The sequence below is a fragment of the Mytilus californianus genome, unplaced genomic scaffold, assembly GCF_021869535.1.
Source record: "Mytilus californianus isolate M0D057914Y unplaced genomic scaffold, xbMytCali1.0.p SCAF_5, whole genome shotgun sequence".
Classification (NCBI taxonomy): Eukaryota; Metazoa; Mollusca; class Bivalvia; order Mytilida; family Mytilidae; genus Mytilus; species Mytilus californianus.
The window spans coordinates 64,697,724-64,724,808 of record NW_026262701.1 but is presented as its reverse complement, the minus strand read 5'-3'; the positions used below and the strand labels follow the sequence as shown (position 1 = coordinate 64,724,808).

General features: G+C 34.1%; 2 protein-coding genes across 8 annotated transcripts in view; one reads left to right on the top strand and one right to left on the bottom strand.

The window, feature by feature from the left end:
- Positions 1–27,085, top strand: part of LOC127701233 (importin-4-like) — a 997,117-nt gene that overhangs the window by 573,976 nt on the left and 396,056 nt on the right. For all 6 annotated transcript variants that reach the window (XM_052205057.1, XM_052205056.1, XM_052205054.1 and 3 more), the window contains exon 27: positions 24,270–24,374. In XM_052205057.1, coding sequence (XP_052061017.1) covers positions 24,270–24,374 — 105 coding nt within the window. The remainder of the gene's footprint in view (positions 1–24,269; positions 24,375–27,085) is intronic.
- Positions 1–27,085, bottom strand: part of LOC127701240 (zinc finger CCCH domain-containing protein 13-like) — a 406,889-nt gene that overhangs the window by 152,724 nt on the left and 227,080 nt on the right. The window lies entirely within an intron of this gene.

Here is a 27,085-nt window from a genome sequence, read left to right as displayed (position 1 = left end):
AAAAAACTTCTAACTAGTTTTATTTTCAAAGAAATCATTATTTCATTGTAAGTGCTTATTGTATTTTAATCCTTTCACATAAAAAGTCTTATGCATTCATCAAAACAATAAATCCGTACTCAGCTTGGGTCGAAGCTTGGGTCACAAATGCTTGTAAATAATAATTGAAACCATGCCAAGTGTATTATGTTTTTCTCAAGTGCATCATAATTTACTCATTAGCACTGGTTGTTCGTGTAGTTTCCTTGTACGAAACCAAAAAAGTTACTTCATTAAACCCCATGAAAATTAAATTTTGAAACTGAAATATCATAAAGGCTCCAAATTCCAAATATTTTTACATTCCATCATGGAATCTTCCTGTGTTGCTTGCACAAATTTGTAATCACTAAACTTAGTTTTTATACGACCGCAAAAATTAAAAATTTTTTGGTCGTATATTGGTATGACGTTGGCGTCGTCGTCGTCGTCGTCGTCGTCGTCTGGCGTCGTCTGGCGTCGTCCGGCGTCGTCCGAAGACACATTGGTTTTCGCACTCTAACTTTAGTTTAAGTGAATGGATCTCCATGAAATTTTACCATAAGGTTCAATACCACGAAAGGAAGGTTGGGATTGATTTTGGGGGTTATGGTACCAACAGTTAAGGAATTAGGGGCCAAAAAGGGGCCAAAAATAAGCATTTTTGTAACTTTCAGACAATAACTTGTGTGTAAGTGTATGGATCTCTCTGACATTGTACCACAAGGTTCCATATCACAAAGGGAAGGCTGTAATTGATTTTGGGGGTAATTGCCTCAAAATTTTAGGAATTGGGGGCCAAAAAATGGGCAAAAAACAAGCATTTTTCTAGTTTCATGACAATAACTTGTGTGTAAGTGTTTGGATATTTCTGAAATTGTACTACAAGGTTTCATATCACAAAGGGAAAGCTGGAATTGAGTTCGGGGGTAATTGCCTGAAACGTTTAGGAATTGGGGGCCAAAAAGGGGCCAAAAATAAGCATTTTTCTAGTTTCAAGACAATAACTTGTGTTCAAGTGTATGGATCTCTCTGAAATTGTACTGCAAGGTACCATACCACAAAGGGAAGGCTGGGGTTGAGTTTGGGGTGATGAATCATAAGGGGGTTCAAAAAATTTGGGGGGGGGATTTTTTTTTTTTTTTTTTTTTTCCTTTTTTCCTTTTTTTTTTTTAGTATTGCACAATAGCAAGAAATCTTCAATTGCACAGTATTGCGCAATAGCAAGAAATCTTCAATTGCACAGTATTGGGCAATAGCAAGAAATATCCAATAGCACAATATTGCGCAATAGCAAGAAATTGTCAATTGTACAGTATTGCGCAATAGCAAGAAATATTCAATTGCACAGTATTGTGCAAAAGAAGATACTTCTTATAAATTGCTTATTTTTTGATCAATTTCAATGGGGTTTTATTCTTGAATTCTTGGGGTTCTTTAATATGCTGAATATAACCATGTATTAAGTTTTTGGATTTTGGGCCCCGTTTTTAAATTGGTCCACATTGAGGTCCAAAGGGCCCAAAATTTAACTTTGTTTGATTTCATCAAAAATTGAATTATTGGGGTTCTTTGATATGCCGAATCTACCCGTGTATTTAGATTCTTAATTTTTGGTTCCGTTTTCAAATTGGTCTACATTAAGGTCCAAAATTAAACTTAGTTTGATTTTAACAAAAATTGAATTTTTAGTGTTCTTTGATATGCTGAATCTAAACATGTATTTAGATTTTTGATTATGGGCCCAGTTTTCAAGTTGGTCCAAATCGGGGTCCAAAATTAAACTTTGTTTGATTTCAACAAAAATTGAATATATGGGGTTCTTTGATATGCTGAATCTAACCATGTATTTAGATTTGTGGGCCCCGTTATCAACTTTGTCCACATAGAGGTCAAAAGGGTCCAAAATTAAACTTTGTTTGATTTCATCAAAAATTGAATTCTTGAGGTTCTTTGATATGCTGAATCTAACCATGTATTTAGATTTTGGATATTGGACCATAATAGGTGAATGTCCAATTTAAAATTTTTAAGTTCTTAGACCACATTCATTCTGTGTCAGAAACCTATGCTGTGTCAAATATTTAATCACAATCCAAATTCAGAGCTGTATCAAGCTTGAATGTTGTGTCCATACTTGCCCCAACTGTTCAGGGTTCGACCTCTGCGGTCGTATCAAGCTGCGCCCTGCGGAGCATTTTATTAATACATAAGACATATTATCTCAAATTATCTTACAGGTTCACATCTGGAAAAAACAAAGACATCTGAAGAAAAATGTATGAATAAATGAACAATCGACTTAACACAATTCTGTGTTTGTCAACACATTGTTGATTAAAATCCAACCATAAATGACTTCAAATAATTTATTGAAAAACGTAGTTTTATTTGAAATATGTAGCAAAACATTTTTAAGTAAAAATTTCTTTTGCCATGCACCGTACACTGATCTTTACAAAAACTATAATATACGGAGATATATACATTAAAGAAAGAAGGAACAAATTATAAAGTCCCAGTGATAATGAACAAAATCAGTTGCAACGAATTTACCATTGACTTGGGACGAATAGGCTTTGAACGAATCGGACTTGGAACGAATTAACTAGCACTTTATGTCTGATGGAGCAATTGAGTTTTTGCAGTTAGGACAGACAACTGAAACAACAAAATCGGAAACCAGAACAAAATGCTTTATGCAAATATTTTGTGAACCAGACTTCCATTCAGCGCGATGGTCGGTGTTCCTCACTTGCTCATCATATGATCTTTAAATCGTATAGTTGTCATAAATAAAGGAAGTTATTTTACCTAGTTCTTATTATTAATTATTAATATATGATTATTATAAAATTTTATGAAAAAAAAATGTATTACTGAAAAAAAAATCACAAATTACGGAAATCGTAATACTTTTTAACTGACTCCAACAAAGGTGTGATCTCCTGTACTTGGCGATCGCAATAGATATGTTTGGATTGACACAAATTGAGCAAGAGCTACTTCCCTTTTCCCGCCATGTTGGAGGGATAAGTGCCAAAATTCCTTCATAAGTCAATCAAATTCAACTTGTTATATGGACCGCTAGACTTTAAAAAAATGGCTTTTCTGAACAATTTTTATTTCTTAAAAGGGAATTATTTATCTACGAGATATAAAAAAATTTAAAAATGATTTTTTTTTTGTTCAATCAATAATAATTTTAGCAGCCAATTTGGTTCAATTTTGTTAAAGTAAGCAAAGAAACATCGCTGATGAATTATTCACTTACAAGTGAATACCTCGACCTCATGCAATCTGTATTCATGTGACCTTCAATTTAACCCCTTAGCTTGAGATGGGTTACGCATGTATTCAGTTATTAAAAGGAAAGGAATGTCAACATTGAAAGTGAAACAAGGATGAACCATAAGGTTGACTGATTCGATCCACAAAAAATCATTCTTTCATAATACAGATAAAAACGATGATATAAAATTGAGAATGGAAATGGGGAATGTGTCAAAGAGACAACAACCTGACCAAAGAGCAGAAAACAGCCCAAGGCCACCAATGGGTCTTCAACACAGCTTGCCCCTAAACAAAAATGTGCAAATTTTAGGATACTTTGATTATTTCCCAGCTTCAGAATAAAATAAATGCTGTTTAAACATTTTTTATTTATTTGCGTTCGTTTTATGTTATGCTGTTGTCTGCGACTGCGTCTGAAGACATTTTGGTTCGCAGACAATAACTTGAGTATAAATGCATGGATCTCTATGAAATTTTAACACAAGGTTCCATACCACTAAAGGATGGTTGGGATTGTTTTTGGGGGCTGTTGTCCTAGCAGTTTTGTAATTAGGGGCCAAAAAAGGTCAGTTTTACTGGTTCATAGAAAATAAATTGGTTCGCAGACAATAACTTAAGTATAAGTGTATGGATGTGTAAGAAATTTTAGCACAAAGTTCCATACTACAATAGGAGGGTTGGGATTGATTTTGGGGGTTATTGTCGTAGCTGTTTATAATAAGGGGCCCAAAACAATTATGTGTCTGGTTTTAAGACAATAACTTGAGTATAAGTATATATATCTCTGTTAAATTTTAGCACAAGGTTCCACACCACAATAGGAAGGTTGTGATTAATTTTGGGGGTTATTGTCATAGCTGTTTAGGAATTAGGGGCCAAAAAGGGCCTAACAAAAACAATTATTTGTCTAGTTCACAGACAATAACTTGAGTATAAGTGTATGGATCTCTATTAAATTTTAGCACAAGGTTTCATACCACAATAGGAAGGTTGGGATTTATTTTTGGGGTTATTGTCGTAGCCGTTTAGTAACTAGGGGCCAAAAACAATTATGTGTCTGGTTTTAAGACAATAACTTGAGTATAAGTATATATATCTCTGTTAAATTTTAGCACAAGGTTCCACACCACAATAGGAAGGTTGTGATTAATTTTGGGGGTTATTGTCATAGCTGTTTAGGAATTAGGGGCCAAAAAGGGCCTAACAAAAACAATTATTTGTCTGGTTCACAGACAATAAATTGAGTATAAGTGTATGGATCTCTATTAAATTTTAGCACAAGGTTCCATACCACAATAGGAAGGTTGGGGTTTATTTTGGGGGTTAGTATAGTAGCTGTTTAGAAATAAGGGACCAAAAAGGGCCTAACAAAAACAATTATTTGTCTGGTTCACAGACAATAACTTAAGTATAAGTTCCATACCACAATATAAAGATTGGGGTTTATTTTGGGGGCTATTGTCTTTGCTGTTTAGTAGTTAAGGGCCAAAAACAAGCATTTTTCATGTTTCAGGTCAATGACTAGTGTATAAGAGTATAGATTTCTATGACATTTTACTACAAGGTTCTATACTTTAAAAGTAAAGTTGGGATGTTTGTGTTTGTTTTTTTTTTATATCCCAAACCGTTTAATAATAAGGGGTCGAAAAGGGGAGAAAAACAACTACTTGTCTGGTTTTAAGACAATAACTTGAGTATAAGTGTATATATCTCTATTAAATTTTAGCACAAGGTTTCATACCACAATAGGAAGGTTGGGATTTATTTTTGGGGTTATTGTCGTAGCCGTTTAGTAACTAGGGGCCAAAAACAATTATGTGTCTGGTTTTAAGACAATTACTTGAGTATAAGTATATATATCTCTGTTAAATTTTAGCACAAGGTTCCACACCACAATAGGAAGGTTGTGATTAATTTTGGGGGTTATTGTCATAGCTGTTTAGGAATTAGGGGCCAAAAAGGGCCTAACAAGAATAATTATTTGTCTGGTTCACAGACAATAAATTGAGTATAAGTGTATGGATCTCTATTAAATTTTAGCACAAGGTTCCATACCACAATAGGAAGGTTGGGGTTTATTTTGGGGGTTAGTATAGTAGCTGTTTAGAAATAAGGGACCAAAAAGGGCCTAACAAAAACAATTATTTGTCTGGTTCACAGACAATAACTTAAGTATAAGTTCCATACCACAATATAAAGATTGGGGTTTATTTTGGGGGCTATTGTCTTTGCTGTTTTGTAGTTAAGGGCCAAAAACAAGCATTTTTCATGTTTCAGGTCAATGACTAGTGTATAAGAGTATAGATTTCTATGACATTTTACTACAAGGTTCTATACTTTAAAAGTAAAGTTGGGATGTTCGTGTTTGTTTTTTTTTTATATCCCAAAACGTTTAATAATAAGGGGTCGAAAAGGGGAGAAAAACAACTACTTGTCTGGTTTTAAGACAATAACTTGAGTATAAGTGTATATATCTCTATTAAATTTTAGCACAAGGTTCCACACCGCAATAGGAAGGTTGGGATAAATTTTGGGGGTTATTGTCATAGGTGTTTAGGAATTAGGGGCCACAAAGGGGCCAAAAACAATTATTTGTCTGGTTTTAAGACAATAACTTGAGTAAAAGTGTATATATCTCTATTAAATTTTAGCACAAGGTTCCACACCACAATAGGAGGGTTGGGATTGATTTTGGGGGTTATTGTCTTAGCTGTTTTGTAATTAGGGGCCAGAAAGAGGCCAAACACAATTATTTGTCTGGTTTTAAGACAATAACTTGAGTATAAGTGTATGTATTTCTATTGAATTTTAGCACAAGGTTTCATACCACAATAGGAAGGTTGGGATTAATTTTTGGGGTTATTGTCATAGCTGTTTAGTAATTAGGGGCCAAAAAAGGGCCAAAAACATAATTTTTTATGTTTCAGGACAATAATTTGTGTATAAAAGTATAGATTTCTATGAAATTTTACCACAAGGTTTCATACTTCTAAAGGAAAGTTTGGATTGATTTTGGGGGTCATGGTCCAAACCGTTTAATAATTGGGGGTCGAAAAGGGGCCAAAAACAACTATGTTTGTGGTTTGCAGGCAATTACTTGAGTATAAGTATATGGATCTCTATTAAATTTTAGCACAAGGTTCCATACCACAATAGGAAGGTTGGGGTTTATTTTGGGGGTAATTATAGTAGCTGTTTAGGAATAAGGGACCAAAAAGGGCCTAACGAAAACTATTATTTGTCTGGTTCACAGACAATAACTTGAGTATAAGTGTATGGATCTCTATTAAATTTTAGCACAAGGTTCCATACCACAATAGGAAGGTTGGGATTTATTTTGGGGGTTATTGTCGTAGCTATTTAGTAGTTAGGGACCAAAAACGGGCCAAAAACAAGCATTTTTCATGTTTCATGACAATAATTTGTGTATTATTGTATAGATTTCTATGACATTTTACCACAAGGTGCAATTCTTCAAAAGGAAAGTTGGGATTCTTTTTTTGGGGGGTCATGGACCAAACCGTTTAATAATAAGGGGTCGAAAAGTGGCAAAAAACAACTATTTTTGTGGTTTGCAGGCAATAAGTTGAGTATAAGTGTATGGATCTCTATTAAATTTTAGCACAAGGTTTCATACCACAATAGGAAGGTTGGGGTTTATTTTGGGGTTATTATAGTAGCTGTTCAGAAGTTAGGGACCAAAAAGGGGCCAAAAACAAGCATTTTTTATGTTTCATGACAATAATTTGTGTATTGTATAGATTTCTATAACATTTTACCACAAGGTGCAATTCTTCAAAGGAAAGTTGGGATTCTTTTTTTTTTGGTCATGGGCCAAACCGTTTAATAATAAGGGGTCGAAAAGTGGCAAAAAACAACTATTTTTGTGGTTTGCAGGCAATAAGTTGAGTATAAGTGTATGGATCTCTATTAAATTTTAGCACAAGGTTTCATACCACAATAGGAAGGTTGGGGTTTATTTTGGGGTTATTATAGTAGCTGTTCAGAAGTTAGGGACCAAAAAGGGGCCAAAAACAAGCATTTTTTATGTTTCATGACAATAATTTGTGTATTGTATAGATTTCTATAACATTTTACCACAAGGTGCAATTCTTCAAAGGAAAGTTGGGATTCTTTTTTTTTTGGTCATGGGCCAAACCGTTTAATAATAAGGGGTCGAAAAATGGCCAAAAACAACTATTTTTAGCTCACCTGGGCCGAAGGGCCAAGTTAGCTTTTCTCATCACTTGGCGTCCGTCGTCGTCGGCGTCGTCGTCCGTCGTCGTTAGCTTTTTACAAAAATCTTGTCCTCTTAAACCACTGGGCCAAATTTAACCAAACTTGGCCACAATCATCATTAGGGTATCTAGTTTAAAAAATGTGTCCGATGACCCCGCCAACCAACCAAGATGGCCGCCATGGCTAAAAATAGAACATAGGGGTAAAATGTAGATTTTGGCTTATATCTCTGAAACCAAAGCATTTAGAGTAAATCTGACACAGGGTAAAACTGATTATCAGGTCAAGATCTATCTGCCCTGAAATTTTCAGACGAATCCGACAACCCGTTGTTGGGTTGCTGCCCCTGAGTTAGTAATTTTACAAAAATTTGGCAGTTTTTTGTTATTATCTTAGATATCATTATAATATCTAATATCTAATACTATTAATTATGATTTGAACCTTATTTTACATGATTTCCAAAGCATCAGTAAATACAGGTGAGCGACACAGGCTCTTGAGAGCCTCTAGTTGTGGTTTGCAGGCAATAAATTGAGTATAAGTGTATGGATCTCTATTAAATTTTAGCACAAGGTTCCATACCACAATAGGAAGGTTGGGGTTTATTTTGGGGGTTAGTATAGTAGCTGTTTAGGAATAAGGGACCAAAAAGGGCCTAACAATAACAATTATTTGTCTGGTTCACAGACAATAACTTAAGTATAAGTGTATGGCTCTGTACTGAATTCTAGCACAAGGTTCCATACCACAATATAAAGAGTGGGGTTTATTTTGGGGGCTATTGTCTTTGCTGTTTAGTAGTTAGGGGCCAAAAACAAGCATTTTTCATGTTTCAGGTCAATAACTAGTGTATAAGAGTATAGATTTCTATGACATTTTACTACAAGGTTCTATACTTTAAAAGTAAAATTGGGATGTTTTTTTTTTTTGTTTATATCCCAAACCGTTTAATAATAAGGGGTCGAAAAGGGGACAAAAACAACTACTTGTCTGGTTTTAAGACAATAACTTGAGTATAAGTGTATATATCTCTATTAAATTTTAGCACAAGGTTCCACACCGCAATAGGAAGGTTGGGATAAATTTTGGAATTAGGGGCCGGAAGGGGCCAAAAACAATTATTTGTCTGTTTTTAAGACAATTACTTGAGTAAAAGTGTATATATCTCTATTAAATTTTAGCACAAGGTTCCACACCACAATAGGAGGGTTGGGATTGATTTTGGGGGTTATTGTCGTAGCTGTTTTGTAATTAGGGGCCAGAAAGAGGCCAAACACAATTATTTGTCTGGTTCACAGACAATAACTTGAGTATAAGTGTATGTATTTCTATTGAATTTTAGCACAAGGTTTCATACCACAATAGGAAGATTGGGATTAATTTTTGGGGTTATTGTCATAGCTGTTTAGTAATTAGGGGCCAAAAAAGGGCCAAAAACATAATTTTTCATGTTTCAGGACAATCATTTGTATATAAGAGTATAGATTTCTATGAAATTTTACCACAAGGTACCATACTTCCAAAATAAAGTTGGGATTGATTTTTTGGGGGGACATGGCCCAAACTGTTTAATAATTTAGGGTTAAAAAGGGGCCAAAAACAACTTTTTCTGGTTTGCAGGCAATTACTTGAGTTTAAGTGTATGGATCTCTATTAAATTTAGGCACAAGGTTCCAAACCACAATAGGAAGATTGTGGTTTATTTTGGAGGTTATTATAATGGCTTTTTAAGAATAAGGGGCAAAAAAGGGGCTAACAAAAACAATTATTTGTCTGGTTCACAGACAATAACTTGAGTATAAGTGCATGGATCTCTGTTAAATTTAAGCACAAGGTTCCTTACCACAATACGAAGGTTGGGATTTATTTTGGGGGTTATTGTCGTAGCTTTTTAGTAATTAGGGACCAAAAAGGGGTCAAAACAAGCATTTTTCTTGTTTCAGGACAATAATGTGTGTATAAGAGTATGGATCTCCATTAAATTTTACCACAAGGTTTCATAATTCAAAAGGAAAATTGGGATAGATTTTGGGGGTCATGGTCCAAACCGTTATATAATAAGGGGCCGAAAAGGGGCAACAAATCTAGGATTTGGTGGTTTCTGGACAATAACTTGAGTATAAGTCTATTTATTTCTATTTAATTGTGCCACAAGGTGTTATACCATGGAATAAAGTTTGGGATTGATTTTAGAGGTTATGACCGTAAAGGTTTAGTTAAAAGGGGTTAAAAATAATTCTTTTGTAATACTTTGTATAAATAGCTTTTTTCTTTAGCAATTTCAATGGGGTTTAATTGAAAGTCTTGGGGTTCTTTAATATGCTGAATCTAATTGGGTATTTGTTATTTGGATATTCGGTCTGTTTTTGAATTGATCCATATTAAGGTTCAAAGGGTCTAAAATTAGACTTTGTTTGGTTTCTTCAAAAATTGAATTATTGATGTTCTTTGATATGCTGAATCTGACCATGTATTTAGATTTATAATTTTGGGGCCTGTTTTCAAATTGTTCCACATTAAGGTCCAAAGGGTCCCAAATTGAACTTTGATTTAAAAAAAAAATATGAATGGTTGGGGTTCTTTGATTTGCTATATCTAAACGTGTATGTAGATTTTTGATTTTGGGCACAGTATTCAAGTTGGTCCAAATTGGTGGTCCAAAATTGAATTTTGTTTGATTTCACCAAAAATTGAATTATTGGTGTTATTTGATATGCCCAATACAACATTGTTTTATATTTTTGATTTTGGCCTTGGATTTAAAGTTGGTCCAAATAAATTATTAACATATGATTATTATAAAATTTTATGAAAAAATAATTTATTACTGAAAAAAAAATCACAAATTACGGAAATCGTAATACTTTTTAACTGACTCCAACAAAGGTGTGATCTCCCGTACTTGGCGATCGCAATAGATATGTTTGGATTGACACAAATTGAGCAAGAGCTACTTCCCTTTTCCCGCCATGTTGGAGGGCTTAGTGCCCAAATTCCTTCATAAGTCAACCAAATTCAACTAGTTATATGGACCGCTAGACTTTAAAAAATGACTTTTCTGAACAATTTTTATTTCTTAAAAGGGAATTAGCTACGAGATATAAAAAAAATTAAAAAATGATTTTTTTTTGTTCAATCAATAATAATTTTAGCAGCCAATTTGGTTCAATTTTGTAAAAGTAAGCAAAGAAACATCGCTGATGAATTATTCACTTACAAGTGAATAATTCGACCTCATGGAATCTGTACTCATGTGACCTTCAATTTAACCCCTTAGCTTGAGATGGGTTACGCATGTATTCAGTTATTAAAAGGAAAGGAATGTCAACATTGAAAGTGAAACAAGGATGAACCATAAGGTTGACTGATTCGATCCACAAAAAATCATTCTTTAATAATACAGTTAAAAACGATGATATAAAATTGAGAATGGAAATGGGGAATGTGTCAAAGAGACAACAACCTGACCAAAGAGCAGAAAACAGCCCAAGGCCACCAATGGGTCTTCAACACAGCTTGCCCCTAAACAAAAATTTACAAATTTTAGGATACTTTGATTATTTTACAGCTTCAGAATAAAATAAATGCTGTTTAAACATTTTTTATTTATTCGCCTTATTGATTGTTTAATTTTTGTAAATAATTCTATCCGGGTTCTTATATGACCGCAAATTTATTTGCGTTCGTATTTTGTTATGTTGTTGTCTGCGTCTGAAGACATTGTCCTAGCAGTTTTGTAATTAGGGGCCAAAAAAGGTCAGTTTTACTGGTTCATAGAAAATAAATTGGTTCGCAGACAATCCCTTTAGTTTAAGTGTATGGATGTGTAAGAAATTTCAGCACAAGGTTCCATACACCAATAGGAGGGTTGGGATTGATTTTGGGGGTTATTGTCGTAGCTGTTTTATAATTAGGGGCCCAAAACAATTATTTGTCTGGTTTTAAGACAATAACTTGAGTATAAGTGTATATATCTCTGTTAAATTTTAGCACAAGGTTCAACACCACAATAGGAAGGTTGGGATTAATTTTGGAGGTTATTGTCATAGCTGTTTAGGAATAAGGGGCCAAAAAGGGCCTAACAAAAACAACTATTTGTCTGGTTCACAGACAATAACTTGAGTATAAGTGTATGGATCTCTATTAAATTTAAGCACAAGGTTTCATACCACAATAGAAAGGTTGGGATTTATTTTTGGCGTTATTGTCGTAGCCGTTTAGTAACTGGGGGCCAAAAACAAGCATTTGTCATGTTTCAGGACAATAATTTGTGTATAAGAGTATGGATAACAATTTAACCACAAAGTTCCATACTTTAAAAGGAAAATTGGGATTGATTTTGGGGGTCATGGTCCAAACCGTTTAGTAATTAGGGTCCAAAAAAGGGCCAAAAACATCATATGTCGTGTTTCAGGACAATCATTTGTGTATAAGAGTATAGATTTCTATGAAATTTTTCCACAAGCTTCCATACTTCAAAAGAAAAGTTTGGATTGATTTTGGGGGGGTCATGGCCCAAACTGTTTAATAATTAGGGGTCGGAAAGGGGCCAAAAACATCTATGTTTGTGGTTTGCAGGCAATTACTTGAGTAAAAATTGTATGGATCTCTATTAAATTTTAGCACAAGGTTCCATACCACAATAGGAAGGTTGGGGTTTATTTTGGGGGTAATTATAGTAGGTGATTAGGAAAAATGGACCAAAATGGGCCTAACGAAAACAATTATTTGTCTGGTTCACAGACAATAACTTGAGTATAAGTGTATGGATCTCTATTAAATTTTAGCACTAGGTTCCATACCACAATAGGAAGGTTGGGATTTATTTTGGGGGTTATTGTCGTAGCTGTTTAGTAAAGAGGGACCAAAAACGGGCCAAAAACAAGCATTTTTCATGTTTCAGGACAATAATTTCTGTATTATTGTATAGATTTCTATGACATTTTACCACAAGGTGCAATTCTTCAAAAGGAAAGTTGTGAATTTTTTTTTAGGGGGTCATGGGCCAAACCGTTTAATAATAAGGGGTCGAAAAGTGGCCAAAACAACTGTTTTGTGGTTTACAGGCAATAAATTGAGTATAACTGATGGATCTATTAAATTTTAGCACAAGGTTCCATACCACAATAGGAAGATTGGGGGTTATTATAGTAGCTGCTGTTTAGGAATTATGGGCGAAAAAGGGCCTAACAAAAACAATGATTTGTCTAGTTCACAGACAATAACTTAAGTATAGGTGCATGGCTCTGTATTGAATTCTAGCACAAGGTTCAACACCACAATAGGAAGGTTGGGATTAATTTTGGAGGTTATTGTCATAGCTGTTTAGGAATAAGGGGCCAAAAGGGGCCTAACAAAAACAACTATTTGTCTGGTTCACAGACAATAACTTGAGTATAAGTGTATGGATCTCTATTAAATTTAAGCACAAGGTTTCATACCACAATAGAAAGGTTGGGATTTATTTTTGGGGTTATTGTCGTAGCCGTTTAGTAACTGGGGGCCAAAAACAAGCATTTGTCATGTTTCAGGACAATAATTTGTGTATAAGAGTATGGATAACAATTTAACCACAAAGTTCCATACTTTAAAAGGAAAATTGGGATTGATTTTGGGGGTCATGGTCCAAACCGTTTAGTAATTAGGGTCCAAAAAAGGGCCAAAAACATCATATGTCGTGTTTCAGGACAATCATTTGTGTATAAGAGTATAGATTTCTATGAAATTTTTCCACAAGCTTCCATAGTTCAAAAGAAAAGTTTGGATTGATTTTGGGGGGGTCATGGCCCAAACTGTTTAATAATTAGGGGTCGGAAAGGGGCCAAAAACATCTATGTTTGTGGTTTGCAGGCAATTACTTGAGTATAATTGTATGGATCTCTATTAAATTTTAGCACAAGGTTCCATACCACAATAGGAAGGTTGGGGTTTATTTTGGGGGTAATTATAGTAGGTGTTTAGGAAAAATGGACCAAAATGGGCCAGACGAAAACAATTATTTGTCTGGTTCACAGACAATAACTTGAGTATAAGTGTATGGATCTCTATTAAATTTTAGCACTAGGTTCCATATCACAATAGGAAGGTTGGGATTTATTTTGGGGGTTATTGTCGTAGCTGTTTAGTAAATAGGGACCAAAAACGGGCCAAAAACAAGCATTTTTCATGTTTCAGGACAATAATTTCTGTATTATTGTATAGATTTCTATGACATTTTACCACAAGGTGCAATTCTTCAAAAGGAAAGTTGTGAATTTTTTTTTGGGGGGTCATGGGCCAAACCGTTTAATAATAAGGGGTCGAAAAGTGGCCAAAACAACTATTTTGTGGTTTGCAGGCAATAAATTGAGTATAAGTGTATGGATCTCTATTAAATTTTAGCACAAGGTTCCATACCACAATAGGAAGGTTGGGGGTTATTATAGTAGCTGCTGTTTAGGAATTATGGGCGAAAAAGGGCCTAACAAAAACAATGATTTGTCTAGTTCACAGACAATAACTTAAGTATAGGTGCATGGCTCTGTATTGAATTCTAGCACAAGGTTCCATACCACAATATAAAGGTTGGATTTATTTTGGGGGTTATTGTCTTTGCTGTTTAGTTATGGGCCATAAACAAGCATTTTTCATGTTTCAGGACAATAGTTTGTGTATAAGATTATAGATTTCTATGACATTTTACTACAAGGTTCTATACTTTAAAAGTAAAGTTGGGATGTTTTTTTTTTGGTTATACCCCAAACCGTTTAATAATAAGGGTTCGAAAAGGGGACAAAAACAACTATTTGTCTGGTTTTGAAACAATAACTTGAGTATAAGTGTATATATCTCTATTAAATTTTAGCACAAGGTTCCACACCACAATAGGAGGGTTGGGATTGATTTTTGGGGTTATTGTCCAAGAAGTTTTGTAATTAGGGGCCACAAAGGGGCCAAATACAATTATTTGTCAGGTTTTAAGACAATAACTTGAGTATAAGTGTATGTATCTCTATTAAATTTTAGCACAAGGTTCAACACCACAATAGGAAGGTTGGAGAAATTTTTGGGGTTATTGTCATAGGTGTTTAGGAATTAGGGGGTCAGAAAGGGGCCAAAAACAATTATTTGTCTGGTTTTAAGACAATAACTTGAGTATAAGTGTATATATCTCTATTAAATTTTAGCACAAGGTTCCACACCACAATAGGAGGGTTGGGATTGATTTTGGGGGTTATTGTCCTAGCTGTTTTGTAATTAGGGGCCAGAAAGGGGCCAAACACAATTATTTGTCTGGTTTTAAGACAATAACTTGAGTATAAGTGTATGTATCTCTATTAAATTTTAGCACAAGGTTTCATACCACAATAGGAAGGTTGGGATTAATTTTGGAGGTTATTGTCAAAGCTGTTTAGTAATTAGGGTCCAAAAAAGGGCCAAAAACATCATTTGTCGTGTTTCAGGACAATCATTTGTGTATAAGAGTATAGATTTCTATGAAATTTTACCACAAGGTTCCATACTTCAAAATAAAGTTGGGATTGATTTTTGGGGGGACATGGCCCAAACCGTTTAATGATTAAGGGTTGAAAAGGGGCCAAAAACAACTTTTTCTGGTTTGCAGGCAATTACTTGAGTTTTAGTGTATAGATCTCTATTAAATTTTAGCACAAGGTTCCAAACCACAATAGGAAAGTTGTGGTTTATTTTGGGGGTTATTATAATGGCTATTTAAGTAAAGGCAACAGTAGTATACCGCTGTTCGAAATTCTTAAATCGATTGAGAAAAAAACAAATCCGGGTTACAAACTTAAACTGAGGGAAACACATAAGAATTAGGGACAAAAAAGGGACTAACAAAACAATTATTTGTCTGGTTCACAGACAATAACTTGAGTATAAATGCTTGGATCTCTGTTAAATTTAAGCACAAGGTTATTTTCCACAATAGGAAGGTTGGGATTTATTTTGGGGGTTATTGTCTTAGCTGTTTAGTAATTAGGGACCATAAAAGGGTCAAAAACAAGCATTTGTCAGGTTTCAGGACAATAATTTGTGTATAAGAGTATGGATATCTATTAAATTTAACCACAAGGTTCCATACTTCAAAAGGAAAATTGGGATTGATTTTGGGGGTCATGGTCCAAACCGTTTAATAATTAAGGGCCGAAAAGGGGCAAAATTAGGATTTGCTGGTTTCTGGACAATTACTTGAGTATAAGTCTAGTTATTGCTATTTAATTGTGCCACAAGGTTTTATACCACAGAATAAAGTTTGGGATTGATTTTAGGGGTTATGACCGTAACGGTTTAGTTAAAAGGGGCCAACAATAATTCTTTTGTAATACTTTGTATAAATTGTTATGAAACTTATACACAATGCTTATTACCACAAAACACAGATCAAGTTTGAATTTTGGTGGCGTCACTTTAACCTTTCTAGAGTTATGCCCCTTTATAAATGGAAAAATTGCAAAATTTTTAGTTTCCGTTCTCTAACTTAAGTTTGCCTCAACCAAATGTTATGAAACTTATACACAATGCTTAATACTACATAATACAGATAAAGTACGAAATTTGGTGGCGACACTTTTACCATTCTTGAGTTATGTCCCTTTATAAACATAAAAATTGCTGAATTTTTCGATTCCGTTCTCTAAAACTAGTTTGTCTCAACTAATTGTTATAAAACTTATACACAACCGTTCTAGAGTTATGTGTGTTTACAAATAGAAAAATTGCTGAATTTTTAGTTTCTGATCTCTACTTAAGTTAGCCTTAACCAAATGTTATGAGACTAACACACAGTGCTCATTACCACAAAACTCAGATCAAGTTCAAATTTGGGTAGCGTCACTTTTACCGTTCTTTGATATGCTGAATTAAACCATGTATTAAGTTTTTAAATTTTGAGGCCTGTTTTCAAATTGGTCCACATAAAGGTCAAAAGGGTCCAAAATAAAACTTTGATTTAAAAAAAAATGAATGGTTGGGGTTCTTTGATATGCTATATCTAAACGTGTATGTAGATTTTTGATTTTGGGAACAGTATTCAAATTGGTCCAAATTGGTGGTCCAAAATTGAATTTTGTTTGATTTTACCAAAAATTGAATTATTGGTGTTATTTGATATGCCCAATCCAACAGTGTTTTAGATTTTTGATTTTGGGCTTGGTTTTTAAAGTTGGTCCAAATTGGGGTCCAAAATTAAAGTTTGTTTGATTTCATCAAAAATTAAATTATTGGTGTTCTCTAATGTGTGCTATCTAACAGTGTTTTTATATGACCGCAAAATTTTTGGTGTTTGTATTATGTTATGGTGTTGTCTGCGTCTGCGTCTGAAGACATTTTTGTTCGCATACCATCACTTGAGTATAAGTGTATGGATCTCTATGAATTTTGGCACAAGGTTCCACACCACAATAGGAAGGTTAGTATAAATTTTAGGGGTTATTGTCATAGCTGTTTAGGAACAAGCATTCTGTGAGTATTGCCTGGCAATACATAGTCCCCTACCGGTTAAAAATTCATTGTACTGGAACAAAATGCTAACTTGATCTATAACTTGTCATGGTGTAACCTATATAACAAATATCAGGTCAATATCTTCAAGCATGACAAAAAAAATGTGGAAAATTGTTTATTTGAGTGAATTTTCTAAGTCCAAGGACCATAACTCTGCACAAAATTATCAGACCGAAACAAAATTTGAACTTGATGATAAAACTATATATTAATCATCAAATCAATATCTTCAAGCATGACAAAAAAAAGTGCGGAAAACTGCTTATTTGAGTGAATTTTCTAAGTCCAAGGACCATAACTCTGCACAAAATTATCAGACCGAAACAAAATTTGAACTTGATGATAAAACTATATATTAATCATCAAATCAATATCTTCAAGCATGACAAAAAAAAGTGCGGAAAACTGCTTATTTGAGTGAATTTTCTAAGTTCAAGGACCATAACTCTGCACAAAATCGTCAGACCGGAACAAAATTCGAACTTGAATTGTAACTTGTCATGATTAAACAATAAACCAAATATCAATCAATATCTTCAAGCACGAAGAAAAAAGTGTGGAAAACTGATTTTCTGGACTGACGGATGGACAGACAGACAGACAGATAGACGGACGGAGTGCAAACCTAAAGCCCCCTTCGACTTTGTCGGTAGGGGACTTATTAGGGGCCAAAAAGGGCCAAACAAAAACAATTATATGTCTTGTTCACAGACAATAACTTGAGTATAAGTGTATGGATCTCTATTGAATTTTAGCACAAGGTTCCAATCCGCAATAGGAAGGTTGGGATTAATTTTGGGGGTTATTGGCATAGCTGTTTAGTAATTAGGGGCAAAAAAGGGACAAAAAACATCATTTTTCATGTTTCAGGACAATCATTTGTGTATAAGAGTATAGATTTCTATGAAATATTCCACAAGGTTCCATACTTCAAAAGGAAAGATGTGATTGATTTTTGGGGGTCATGGCCCAAACCGTTTAATAATTAGGGGTCGAAAAGGGGCCAAAAACAACTTTCTGGTTTGCAGGCAATTACTTGAGTTTAAGTGCATGGATCTCTTTTAAATTTTAGCACAAGGTTCCAAACCAGAATAGGAAGGTTGGGGGTTATTATAGTAGCTGTCTAAGAATTAGGGGCAAAAAAGTGGCTAACAAAAACAATTATTTGTCTGGTTCACAGACAAAAACTTGAGTATAAGTGCATGGATCTCTATTAAATTTTAGCACAAGGTTCCTTACCACAATACGAAGGTTGGGATTTATTTTGGGGGTTATTGTCGTAGCTGTTTAGTAATTAGGGACTTAAGAGGGGTCAAAAACAAGCATTTTTCTTGTTTCAGGACAATAATTTGTGTATAAGAGTATGGATCTCCATTAAATTTTACCACAAGGTTTCATACTTCAAAAGGAAACTTGGGATAGATTTTGGGTGTCATGGTCAAAACCGTTTAATAATAAGGGGCCGAAAAGGGGGAAAAACTAGGATTTGCTAAGTCTATTTATTGCTATTTAATTGTGCCACAAGGTGTTATACCATGGAATAAAGTTTGGGATTGATTTTAGGGTTTATGACCGTACAGGTTTAGTTAAAAGGGGCCAAAAATAATTCTTTTGTAATACTTTGTATAAATAGCTTTTTTCATTTAGCAATTTCAATGGGGTTTAATTCAATTCTTGGGGTTCTTTAATATGCTGAATCTATTTGGGTATTTGTTTTTTGGATATTCGGTCTTTTTTTGAATTGATCCATATTAAGGTTCAAAGGGTCCAAAATTAAACTTTGTTTGGTTTCTTCAAAAATTGAATTATTGGTGTTCTTTGATATGCTGAATCTAACCATGTATTTAGATTTATAATTTTGGGGCCTGTTTTCAAATTGGTCCACATTAAGGTCCTAAGGGTCCCAAATTAAACTTTGATTTAAAAAAATTATGAATGGTTGGGGTTCTTTGATTTGCTATATCTAAACGTGTATGTAGATTTTTGATTTTGGGCACAGTATTCGATTTGGTCCAAATAGGGGTCCAAAATTGAATTTTGTGGTGTTATTTGATATGCCCAATCGAACAGTGTTTAAGAATTTTGATTTTTGGGCTTGGTTTTTAAAGTTGGTCCAAATTGGGGTCCAAAATTAAAGTTTGTTTGATTTCATCAAAAATTAAATTATTGGTGTTCTTTAATGTGTGCAATCTAACAGTGTTTTAAATATTAAATTTTAGGCCCGTTTTTCATACTAGTCCACATTAAGGTCCAAAGTATCCAAAATTAAACTTAGTTTGATTTTAACAAAAAATAATTCTTGGGATTCTGTAACATGCTGACTCAAGCATATAATTAAATTTTTGATTTTGGGCACAGTTTTCAAGTTGGTTGAAATTGGGGTCCAAAATTAAACTTCGTTTGATTTTAACAAAAAAGGATTAAATGGGGTTCTTTAATATACTGAGTTTTGATGTGCTTGTAGATTTTCGATTTTTTGTCTTGTTATCATATATTTTCACATTAAGGTCGAAAGGGTCCCAAATTAAACTTTGTTGGATTTCTTCAAAAATTTAATTCTTGAAGTTCTTTGATATGCTGATTCAAACCATGTACTTAGCATTTGGATATTGGGCAATAATTGGTAAATGTCTAATTTTAAGTTATTTAAGTACTTAAACCACATTCATTCTGTGTCAGAAACTTTGCTATATCAAGTATTTAATCAGAATCTAAATTTAGAGCTGTATTGCACAATTGTTAGAAATGTTAAGTTGAGTCATAGTTAAAAATAGATATAGCATCATATTCTAATTTTAGAAATTATGTATAGATATAGTTTGAAATTTACTGTTCATTATTAGATATTTTGAAAAGAGGTAAGTTTTATAGATATTTTAAAGACAATGTATTAATGATGAATGATATTTTCGAAATTGTTTTTTTTTCTCATCACTTGGCGTCTATCGTCCGTCGTCGTCCGTCGTCGTCGTCCGTCGTCGTTAACTTTTACAAAAATCTTCTCCTCTGAAACTACTGGGCCAAATTTGACCAAACTTGGCCACAATCATCATTGGGGTATCTAGTTAAAAAAATGTGTCCGGCGACCCGGCCAACCAACCAAGATGGCCGCCATGGCTAAAAATAGAACATAGAGGTAAAATGTAGATTTTGGCTTATATCTCTGAAACCAAAGCATTTAGAGCAAATCTGACACGGAGTAAAATTGTTTATCAGGTCAAGATCTATCTGCCCTGAAATTTTCAGATGAATCGGACAACCCGTTATTGGGTTGCTGCCCCTGAATTGGTAATTTTAAGGAAATTTTGCCGTTTTTGGTTATTATCTTGAATATTATTATAGATAGAGATAAACTGTAAACAGCAATAATGTTCAGCAAAGTAAGATCTACAAATAAGTCAACTTGACCAAAATGGTCAGTTGACCCCTTAAGGAGTTATTGCCCTTTATAGTCAATTTTTAACCATTTTTCGTAATTTTTTGTAATCTTTTAGAAAATCTTCTCCTCTGAAATTACTGAGACAAATTTAACCAAACTTGTCCACAATCATCATTAGGGTATCTAGTTTAAAAAATGTGTCCGATGACCCCGCCTGCGAACCAAGATGGCCGACATGGCTAAAAAATAGTACATAGGGTAAAATGCAGTTTTTGGCTCATATCTCTGAAACCAAAGCATTAGAGCAAATCTGATGAGGATAAAATTGTTCATTAGGTCAAGATCTATCTGCCCTGAAATTTTCAGACCAATCAGGCAACACGTTGTTGGGTTGCTGCCCCTGAATTGTGAATTTTAAGAAACTTTTGCAGCTTTTGGTTATTATCATGAATATTATTATAGATAGAGATAAACTGTAAACAGCAATTATGTACAGCAAAGTTAGATCTACAAATAAGTCAAATGACCAAAATTGTCAATTGACCCCTTAAGGAGTTATTGCCCTTTATAGTCAATTTTTTACAATTTTCATAAATTTTGTAAATTTTTGTAAATTTTTTCAAAATATTTTCCACTGTAACTACCGGGCCAAGTTCATTATAGATAGAGATAAAAGTAAGGAGCAAGAATGTTCAGTAAAGTAAGATCTACAAACACATCACCATCACCAAAACACAATTTTGTCATGAATCCATCTGTGTCCTTTGTTTCATATGCACATAGACCAAGGTGAGCGACACAGGTTCTTTAGAGCCTCTAGTCTTTTTTTGTACATTTTTTGAAGAACTTCGTGGTAGGTTTGTTTGTTATTCTGTGTAAATTAATTTTCAGAATGTTAAATATATAATTTTTTATGAAACAAACCCCTTTAAAAACTTAGCTTATATTGTTCATTAACAAATAAATAAATTAAATTCTTGGTGTACTAAGATATTATGGTCCATTAATAAATAAATGAATTAAATTCTTGGTGAACTTGGATATGCTGAAACTAACCGTGTATTTAGATTTTGGATATTGGACCATAATAGGTAAAATCCAATTTCAAATTGTTCAGTTCTATGACCACATTCGTTCTGTGACAGAAACCTATGATGTGTCAACTATTTAATCACAATCCAAATTCTGAGCTGTATCAAGCTTAAATGTAGTGTCCATACTTGCCCCAACTCCTCAGGGTTCGACCTCTGCGGTCGTATCCAGCTGCGCCTAGCGGAGCATTTTATTTTCATATAGAATAAAAGAACAGAGTTCCAATGTCCCCATCTTACTAAAGTTTTTTTTTTTTTTGTATTTATACGACCGCAAAACAATTTTGCGGTCGTATATTGGTATGACGTTGGCGTCGTCGTCGTCTTCGTCGTCGGCGTCTTCGTCGTCGGCGTCGTCGTCGTCCGAAGACACATTGGTTTTCGCACTCTAACTTTAATTTAAGTGAGTGGATCTCTATGAAATTTTACCATAAGGTTCAATACCACTAAAGGAAGGTTCGGAATGATTTTGGGGGTTATGGTACCAACAGTTAAGGAATTAGGGGCCAACAATAAGCATTTTTGTAACTTCCAGACATAACTTGTGTGTTAGTGTATGGATCTCTCTGACATTGTACAACAAGGTTCCATATCACAAAGAGAATGCTGGGATTTATTTTTGGGGTAATTGCCTCAAAATTTTAGGAATTAGGGGCCAAAAAAGGGGCAAAAAACAAGCATTTTTCTAGTTTCATGTCAATAACTTGTGTGTAAGTGTATGGATCTTTATGAAATTGTAGTACAAGGTTCCATATCACAAAGGAAAAGCTGGAATTGAGTTTGGGGGTAATTGCCTAAAACATTTAGGAATAAGGGGCCAAAAAGGGGCCAAAAATAAGCATTTTTCTAGTTTCCAGACAATAACTTGTGTTCAAGTGTATGGATCTCTCTAAAATTGTACTGCAAGGTACCATACCACAAAGGGAAGGCTGGGATAGATTTTGGGGGTAATTGCCTCAAAATTTTAGGAATAAGGGGCAAAAAACAAGCATTTTTCTAGTTTCCTGACAATAACTTGTGTGTAAGTGTATGGATCTTTATGAAATTGTACTACAAGGTTCCATGTCACAAAGGGAAAGCTGGGTTTGAGTTTGGGGGTAATTGCCCTAAACGTTTACGAATTTGGGGCCAAAAAGGGGCAAAAAAACAAGCATTTTTCTAGTTTCCAGACAATAACTTGTGTTCAAGTGAATGGATCTCTCTGAAATTGTACTACAAGGTACCATACCACGAATGGAAGGCTGGGATTTAGTTTGGGGTGATGAATCATAAGGGGGTTCAAAAAATTGGGGGGGGGGGGTTTCCTTTTTTTCCTTTTTTTTTTTTAAATTTTCCATTTTAAATTGGTTATTTCTGATTTATATATAAAAGCAAATAATAATGATATGGTTTGAATAGGTAAATTAAAAAATTTTAAGTTCTTATACCACATTCATTCTGTGTCAGAAACCTATGCTGTGTCAAATATTTAATTACAATCCAAATTCAGTGCTGTATCAACCTTGAATGTTGTGTCCATACTTGCCCCAACTGTTCAGGGTTCGACCTCTGCGGTCGTATCAAGCTGCGCCCAGCGGAGCATTTTATTTTGTTTTGTTCTTTGATAAAATTGAGAATGAAAACAGGTATGTGTCAAAGAGACAACAACCCGACCAAAGAGCAGAACACAGTCCAAGGCCACCTAAGGGTCTTCAACACAGTGAGAAAATCCCGCATCCTGAGGCGGGCTTCAGCTGGCCCCTTAACAATAATGTATACTAGTTCATCGAGAATGGACGTCACACTAAACCCCGAAACATATAAATGAACTAAAATTTAAAAAACATACAAGACTAACAAAGGCCAGAGGTTCCTGACATGGGATAGGCGCTAAAATGCGGCGGGGTTAAGCATGTTTTTTGAGATCTCAACCCTCCCCCTATACCTCTAGCCAATGTGGAATAAACAAACACAAAGCAATACGCACCGTAAAACTCAGTTTAAAGGAAGTCCGAACCCGATGTTAGAATAGGTTACAGAAGAAACTAAGCAAAACGACAATGATCAACATAAATTAACAAAGGACTACTAGCAGTTACTGACATGCCAGCTCCAGACCTCAGTTAAACTGATTGAAAGATTATGTCTTCATCATATGAAAATCAAGCACAATCCCTCCCGTTAGGGATTTATTATCATACCATCATAAAATATACGAGAACATAACCCGTATCATGCAAACTTTTTATAAATTGTCCTGTCATATTTCATTCGTTATGTTTTTCCAACTGATATAATTTTTTTAAAACCACAAAACTGGTACAATACAATACAAAATTTTATTCCAGTATACCAGTATTATGATCGCCAAGTACAGCAGCTCCTATCTTGAAAACTATAATAGATAGATAGAATTCTAAATAGTAAAAATGATCAACAAGACAGAATCTACAAATCAGTCAACATGGCCCAAATCGTCAGTCAACTCCTTATAAGAGTTATAAATGTATTTACACTTTTGGTATTGAACTGAATTTTGTCCCCGAAGGAGATCTGTCTCCAAATAATATTCTGACTTTTCATCTAAGCCGTCAAATTTTATAAATTGTAATGTCAAATTTTACGGGAATTTGTGTAATTTTAAGTAAGGGGGAAAATTTTGCATATAAGTGTAAACACGTTTATTGGCATGTTTTTGCCTATTATCTTGAAAACTATGATAGAAGGAACAACTTTATGATTTTAGATTGTTTTTGCTTTAGGTAATCCCAGTGATTGTACAATGTTTACCACTGAAGGAAGATTTTGAAGAAAATGAGACGGTTTACAACTGTTTATTACAGCTTTATTGTGATGATATACAATTAGTAAGTAATATGATGTATTGCCACCAATAATTAAAGGTTAAGCTCACATTCCCATTTTTGCAATCAATATGCAAATAAAACTGTCTTCTGGAAACTTTTCAGATTTTCTCTGAATGCTGAACCTATGTGAACATTAAAAAGTAGGTAGGAAATTGACTGACTCGCTTTTAAGAAAACGTAGGCAAAAAATGCAGGGAGTAAGTTTTCTTGGTAAATATAACAATGGAGTTCAAATAAAATAAAATAACATATTACAATTGTGAAAAACCTTGTTGAGTGCTAAGATCAAGTTAGAAGGAAAATAAAAGATATTGTGTATCAATTCATTACACAAAATCACTACGCACATATGAAAAAACCAATTCTCACTTCACTGCAGATTGCAGACACCCTGTAGTCGTCAGTCGAATGTTAACTTTTACAAAGATCTCCTCTGAAACTGCTAGGCCAAATTTAACAAACTTGGTCATAATAATTATTGGGGTATCTAGTTTTAAAGATGTGTCAGATGACCCCGCCTGATAACCAAGATGGCCGACATGGCTAAAAATAGAACATAGGGGGAAAAAGTTTTGTCTATTATCTTGAAAACCGCTATGATTGAGAAAATCGGACAGAGCACAAATGCTTAAAATGTTGAGATCTACCTGCTGTCCATTAATGTCAAAACTGTCAGACAACTTTTTATACGAGTTATTGTCCTTAAATGTAAAATTTTAGCAATTTTTTTCATTTTTGTTTTCTCATCACTTGGCATCCGTCGGTCGTCGTCGTCCGTTAACTTTTACAAAAATCTTCTCCTCTGAAACTACTGGGCCAAATTTAACCAAACTTGGCCACAATCATCATTAGGGTAACTAGTTTTAAAAATGTGTCCGATGACCCCGCCGGCCAACCAACATGGCCGATATGGCTAAAAATAGAACTTAAGTCTAAAATGCAGTGTTTGGCTTATATCTCTGAAACTAAAGCATTTAGAAGAAATCTGACAGGGTTAAAAATGTTCATCAGGTTAAATCTATCTGCCCTGAAATTTTCAGACGAATCAGACAACCCGTTGTTGGGTTGCTGCCCCTGAATTGGTAATTTTAAGGAAATTTTGCAGTTTTTGGTTATCTTCATTATTATCATAGATACAGATAAACTGTACACATATTAAATGTTCAGCAAAGTAAGATCTACAAATAAGTCAAAATGACCAAAATTGTCAATTGACCCCTTAAGGAGTTATTGCCCTTTAGAGTCAATTTTTTTACAATTTTTCGTAAATTTTTGTAATCCTTTTCAAAAATGTTTTCCTCTGAAACTACTGAGACAAATTTATCCAAACTTGGCCACAATCATCATTAGGGTATCTAGTTTAACAAGTGTGTCCGATGACCCCGCCTGCCAACCAACATGGCCGACATGGCTAAAAATAGAACAGGGGTAAAATGCAGTTTTTGGCTTATATCTCTGAAACTAAATTAGAGCAAATCTGACAGGGTAAAAATGTTCATCAGGTTAAGATCTATCTGCCCTGAAATTTTCAGACAAATCAGATAATCCGTTGTTGGGTTGCTGCCCCTGAATTGGTAATTTTAAGGAAATTTTGCAGTTTTTGGTTATTATCTTAAATATTTTTATAGATAGAGATAAACTGTAAACAGCAACAATGTTCAGCAAAGTACGATTGTCAATTGACCCCTTAAGGAGTTATTGCTCTTTAAAGTCAATTTTTAACAATTTTTCTTAAATTTTTGTAATCTTTTACAAAAATCTTCTCCACTTAATCTACTGGGCCAAATAGCATTAAACTTAGCCACAATTTTCAATAGGGTATCTTGATTGAATAATGTATCCGATGACCCTGCCATCCAACCAACATGGCCGCCATGGCTAAAAATAGAACATAGGGTTTACTATAGAAGTCTATGGGAAAATTGTAAAAAAACAATGTCAAATGGTCACAACTTGAAAACTAATTTAAATAACTATAAGGGGGTCTTCAGTAACTACCATGGGATGACATGCTTTTAATTTAACTACTGGGCCAAATTAAACCAAACTTGGTCTCAATCATTATTAGGGTATATAATACTATTTATTATGATTTTAACCTTATTTTACATGATTTCCAAAACAACAATAGATACAGGTGAGCGACACAGGCTCTTGAGAGCCTCTAATTGCTTATTATTTTGAAAACTTTAATAGATAGAGAGAAACTTTTTGTAGGAAAAATAAGTCAAACTGGCCGAAATCGTCAGACGACTTATTATTGGAGTAGCACTCCAGTTAGGAAATAACATTAAAATTGAACCACAAAATGTTTAATCATCTTCTATTCCGGGCTTTCTAATACATTAAACCCAATGTTTGTGTCATACATGTGCATATGTATGTAATCAGTATCTTCCATAGATTGGATTTTCAAAAGTTAAAATGGTGAAATATAATTCCTTTTTTGTATATCCATGGCAACATTCTGCATTTATTTACCATAAAATATTGTAAAAAGGGGCATGAAAATGTCACATATTCCCCAAAAATTTGATTCAAACTAGAATTTCAATCCCTTTGAGTGATACCTTTTCTGAAACCATTGACATTAATGTACCAAATGATCAAATAAAAATTGGATGTCTTTCGCCTCATTTTTTCGTAAAATTGAATCACAAAGTTCGTGCTACAAAAAGTTGGGGGAAAATCACAATAATTTCTTGACCAAT